We start from the raw sequence: 5496 nt of genomic DNA, 5'->3' as shown, positions 1-5496 counted from the left end.
TTACCAATCGTTGCGGTTTGACTTATTATTTTTATTCATAAAAGTTTAATCATCACCATCGTAAGACACGGTATGTTTTAATTCCTATTACATACAGCATTGATGATATTATTGTTATAAATTCGCTTGTTTTAATAGAATTTATAATAGACTAACACGAGTTATCATAGACAATGCATCATTTGAAATAACTTGAAACTTTATATGTTATACTTATTGACTATCTATCACCAAGTTCCAGTAATTATTAGAAGTATGTACACAGTTAGTATAATTTAAAATTCTTACTAATAAACGTTGCACAGTTTACACTAAGTCCAACAGTGTTGTGTTTTAACTTCATAAAAGTTTTATGGACAATAATATGACTCAATTATGTCTAATGGTAATATATAAATTGGTATAAATTATTTCATTTCAAATGATTCTCTACTTACCGTGTTCACATAATAAATAACGCCGTATTATTTCAGCCTATATATTTTCTCTCTATTTGTCAGATAACACAGATGAAACTAAACGCTTATTTGTAAGATGTTTAATACGCATAATTTTTTTATTAGTACGAAAGTTAGAAATAATATAGAATTATAATCCAAACAAAATATACAAACGGAATAAAAAATAGGTGTAAGTAAAAATATCAATTTACCTTTTGAATCTAAAATGTTTATCGTGCGTTTATTATTTTTGTGTTCTTCTTATGCAACATTAAATATAACCGTGTCATTAAATTATTAAAACATCAAACAAACATCTTACAAATTCCAAGGAATGTGGATATGGGTCCACAAATAGTTAATAATATTATATTGACTCCAGATTAATATGATTAAGGCCCGTATTCTTTATGACATAGACTCACGTGAACTCTGTATTAGATGCTATAAACTATCTGAAATTATAAATATCGAGACAAGGTCATATTGAATGCTAGACCCTAATTCTTGACGAATTTTTGGCGTTTTGTAATTTCGAAATCTCGGGAAGCAGATCCCACTCATCTGGATCCAGAGCGCTTAAGCACATTACCACACCATTTGATGCTACTCATAGTACTCAATGAAATCTAGAAATAATAAGAAGCTGCAATGTTTCCAAATAACATAGCCTATATTTTAGTTTGATTTGATTATTTTCTTATGCGGGGGAGCCAAGACCCGAAATGTATGTTTTTAATAAATATTTTTCAATTAGGAATGCACGTAAACGCTCGTAAGTAATAAATTAGTAGAATAAATAATAAATGTTATAAAAAAACATGCAAACTAAAAAGCAACGAGCAAAATAATAATAATAATGATGTATGTATCTAAACGGAACAGACGTAAAATTATAATGAACGATCATGGTGTGCAAATTATACATAATTATATAAAAAATTAAAACAATTCATAATTACATAAAATTAATATACATTGTTTAATCGTATAACTGTAAATTATAAAATATATTTTTATGTCATAGCCAATATTACCAAATGGTTCCTAATATTCTATCATTTCTATATAAAATTACTGAGATTCGTTTTGAGAATTTAGTTTCAGAATGTCAGTATTTTTATCATTTTTTCATTTCTCGTAGCTTCTTAGAGACAAGTCATTTTATCCATCATATAACCAAAAATATTAGGTTATATTTTCTATGCTCCTAATACCCATCTCAGTCATTACCATCCTGCGTTTTAAGTACCTTCGTCACTACCATTACTAATAATTATTTTTACTATCTGAATTCATACAATGTTTTAAGACTTCAAAATCTTTGAATTTGAATTAAATGTTCGAGATCGTTTTAGAACAATAGTGAAGTGTTTATTGGTTAGTCGTCCATACCTTGATGGTCGCCGTTGGCGGCGGGTGCGGCTCGGCGTTGGGCGCGGCGTGCGGCGCGGTGTGCGGCGCGGCGTGCGGCGCGGCGTGCGGCGCGGGGCTCGCGGCGGCGTGCGCGGCGGGCGGCGCGGGCGACATGTCCACGTCGCGCGGCTCGCCATCTTCAGACCCACCAGCCACACCTGGAAAGTTTCGCAAAGGTATTTAACATTTTACCACCAAATTTCTAGATACTTTACTTTTTCATTAATAAGCTAACGAACAAGTGATCCGCTTAATGGCAAGCGGTAACCGTCGCCCGTGGATTGTACCACTACGAGGACACTGCCGACACAATGTTTGCAATGCCTATCGAAGTCACTACCATTCTTACACTAAACTAGACGGAGTGTATTAACACAGGTACTGTGAAATTAAAATAAATAAACTAGGTTTCCTTGTGAGGATGCCCGTTCGGTGTTCTAACAAAATGTTGAACATGATATACCATTGGGCTGATGGCGCAGATGCGGCGCGCGGCTGGTGTGTGAGATGACGGAGGTGGCGACGCCGTTGCTGGCGCCGTTGGCCTTGTCGCCACACACCTGCACACACAACGTCGGGGGTAAGTGTTATCATTACCATCACCGTATTTAATTAACTTCTAATGTGACATTCTCGTGACACTTTTAACGACCACCGAAGTACTTGGATATTGAATGGCCAAATTTTAACATGAGCAATGAATGCATGAATATTTTACAAGTCAGTATTTTTTAACTATTTTAGTGATCTAATTTTTAAATTCACTGCTTACCCTGACAACGTTACTAGTGAGCAATAATCAAAACCAACAAGTTATAGTATCCCAGGGACTCAAATAGGAAATCCCGAGATGGATAAAAAATAATAGATCGGGGAAAAAGTTTGTGGCGTTTTTTTCAATTTGGCTCGATAGTCGTATAACATTAGTATTACTGACCTAACCAAGCCATAGCTAGGCATATTAGAAAGTAAACGTTTCACACATAACTTTACATTATAATTATTGAAGATTCACTTTATTCAGTCGAATGTGAAAATCGTATTGAAAATATTCCTAAATTCTAAAAAAAATGCTACATTTTTCAGTATCACTTCGAGGGCAATAATGCTCCTCAGGCTTATGAATGATGAAATATGCCCATTTCAGTTCCTTCCAGGTATTTTTTTGTTTCTCTCTGCAAAATTCTCTTCATCGTAATGGAACTGGCTTCAAGAGAATCCTGTGAGAATGACTGTCATCGATTTCTCGCTGACAATTCCAAAAATATTACAGTGATGGCATTTAACCAAACAAATGCTAAAATATTGTCTATAAAACGGTGTATTTGATAAAGTTCATTTACATTATAAAATGAATGTCTGAATTCTCGTGAAAAAACGCCACTAACTTTTGTCCAGATTGATATACAAACAAGTATAACGGCGTCAAGTGGACAATGAATGCAATGCAACCAGTCTACGTAACGTGGAACAGTCGCAGACTCTATCGCACATACAAACATGATTATGTAACACGTTACTTTTTAATAAAACTAATATACTTGTACGCTGACGCAACAGCGAAGCATAGTGAATAACACCAATAACACCGGTAAACTACCTATGCTTATAAATAATTTGATTTGCTTTGATTTGATATTACATACTCCCGACTCAAATCTGTAAGCAGTTGGGCTCAGGATTATTATTCTGTTGTTATTGTATTTGTTATAACCGTATTATTGAAAACTATATTTCCAGAATGTAGCAAGCTGGGCGACCAACTGGTCCAAATATAAGTACATGTCAGTTCAGTTCTACATGAGCAGTGAGAATGGTAATGAGGGTGGACCTCGGAATCCGATCCGTTGACCATCTCGACGAACTGGCGGCACTTGAGCAGGAACAGCAGCTCGGCGTCGCGCTCGAGCAGCGCGGGGTAGAGGCGCCGCGTCAGCTCGATGGCCTCGCCGATGCGCCCCGCCAGCACCAGCTTCGACACCCCTGCACAACAACAGTGCCGTCACACGCTGATATACCACTTCACTTCGTGGTACATGTCGCAGCTCTGTCTAGGGTACCATTAGATGGTCTAACATTACCACTTACAGTGGGTAATGGCTGTGGTATTCTGGAATAAAGGACTTATAGACTTAGTATCGCTTGCTTTAACGGTAAAGAAAAACTTTGTGAGGAAACCTGTATACCTGAGAAATTCTCTATAGGAATTTTGAAGGTGTCTAAAATCTACCAATCCGCACTGGGCCAGCGTGGTGGACTAAGACCTGATCCCTCTCAGTAGTTATACAGCAGTGGGACAGTAAATAATACAGGGCTGATAATATTATTATAGACTTTAAAGTCATGACGATTATACATATAAGCAAATATGAATATTACCAACAGGGATGTGTTCATTTTCGACTAAACGTTAATGTTATTGTTCTAATATGACTTACTTTGTCTATTTTTAATAGATGCTATATCCTCGTCAATGGGCTGCCCGGTGGCGCGCGAGAACGCCTGCGCGGTGCTGCAATACCCATGATGTACCAAGTACGTCGATACCATTCTGTAACACAATTAGCAGCTTAAGAAGCAAACATTTTTATGTATTTTTCACTTTCTTCCTATTATACCTCAGCAATGCCAAGGATATTCCAAAAACGTTGCCCTGCGAGAAAATTTCACCGATGCTTAAAAACTAACCAAATGATCCAGTATAAAAACAGTATATGTTCAGCTAGGCGTAAGTAAGTAGTGTACCTGTGCAACACCTGCTGCCACTGCCCCTGCTCGTCGGGCAGCGGGAACTCGTCGATGGCGAGCCGCGTGCGCGCGCGCAGCTCACGCAGCATGTCCTCGATGTCGAACACAAACGGCTGCTGCCCGAAGTTGGTGTCTACCACCTCGCCCGGGGTTTGAAGCCCCACCGTCGGATACAAATTGGGCTGCAACATTCAATATGTATTCATTACCATCAGTTGTCTTACGGTAATGACAGGACCTCGCAAGCTTTACGTGAGTAAAAAAATATTTTTATTGAAGTCTTAAAATTTATTTAGGCGCAATATTTTTTTTATCCTCCCCTTTAAAATTATGGTTCTGGTGCTGTTGCAACATAGGATTAGACAGCACGTTAAAAAGAACCTATATTTAATGTAATCCAAAAGCAATCTCGTAATCTATCAGGCAGTGAATATACTTTTAAAAACATGTTACTTTGGTAAAATATTGACTTTACCGTACCGCTTACGTCATGCTGGCCAAAAAACGTGCAGCAACAGTACAAAACCGCTACTTCAATAGATAGCATCTAGATTCTAGACAAACATACCTAATATAATTTTAAATTACAAACATTAAAATTTAACAAACAATATAATGATGTGCTGGCAAGACGTAAGTATATGATGAACCATACTAAGCCTAATTACCTATATTGTACAGGCCCATGGACCAACACAACACTAACATTATTTTTAACCGCCTTCAAAAAAGGAGGTTATCAATTCGACATGAAAGTCTTTTTTGTATGTTTGTTACCTCAAAACTCACTCATTTATGAACAGATTTGGAAAATTCTTTTTTTATTCGAAAGAATACCTATACCTCCAGATTGGTCCCATAGAATTATTTTCAAAATCGCTTCAGTAGTTTG

The 5496-nt window shown here is 36.9% G+C and overlaps 1 protein-coding gene across 1 annotated transcript; it reads right to left on the bottom strand.

Moving 5' to 3' along the window:
* Window positions 1-1835: 1835 nt before the first annotated feature.
* On the bottom strand, window positions 1836-4810 carry LOC119192275 (ran-binding protein 10-like; the record flags this gene model as incomplete). The annotated part of the gene is made up of 5 exons (XM_037446101.1): window positions 4602-4810; window positions 4295-4407; window positions 3688-3839; window positions 2320-2416; window positions 1836-2014 (listed from the first exon to the last, which is right to left on the bottom strand). Coding segments are annotated over exons 1-5 (735 nt in total), but the record flags the coding sequence as incomplete, so codon positions are not given.
* Window positions 4811-5496: the final 686 nt, after the last annotated feature.

This window comes from Manduca sexta, unplaced genomic scaffold (assembly GCF_014839805.1).
Source record: "Manduca sexta isolate Smith_Timp_Sample1 unplaced genomic scaffold, JHU_Msex_v1.0 HiC_scaffold_2552, whole genome shotgun sequence".
Classification (NCBI taxonomy): domain Eukaryota; kingdom Metazoa; phylum Arthropoda; class Insecta; order Lepidoptera; family Sphingidae; genus Manduca; species Manduca sexta.
The sequence above is the reverse complement of the archived record's forward strand: the minus strand, read 5'-3'. Positions and strand labels throughout refer to the sequence as shown.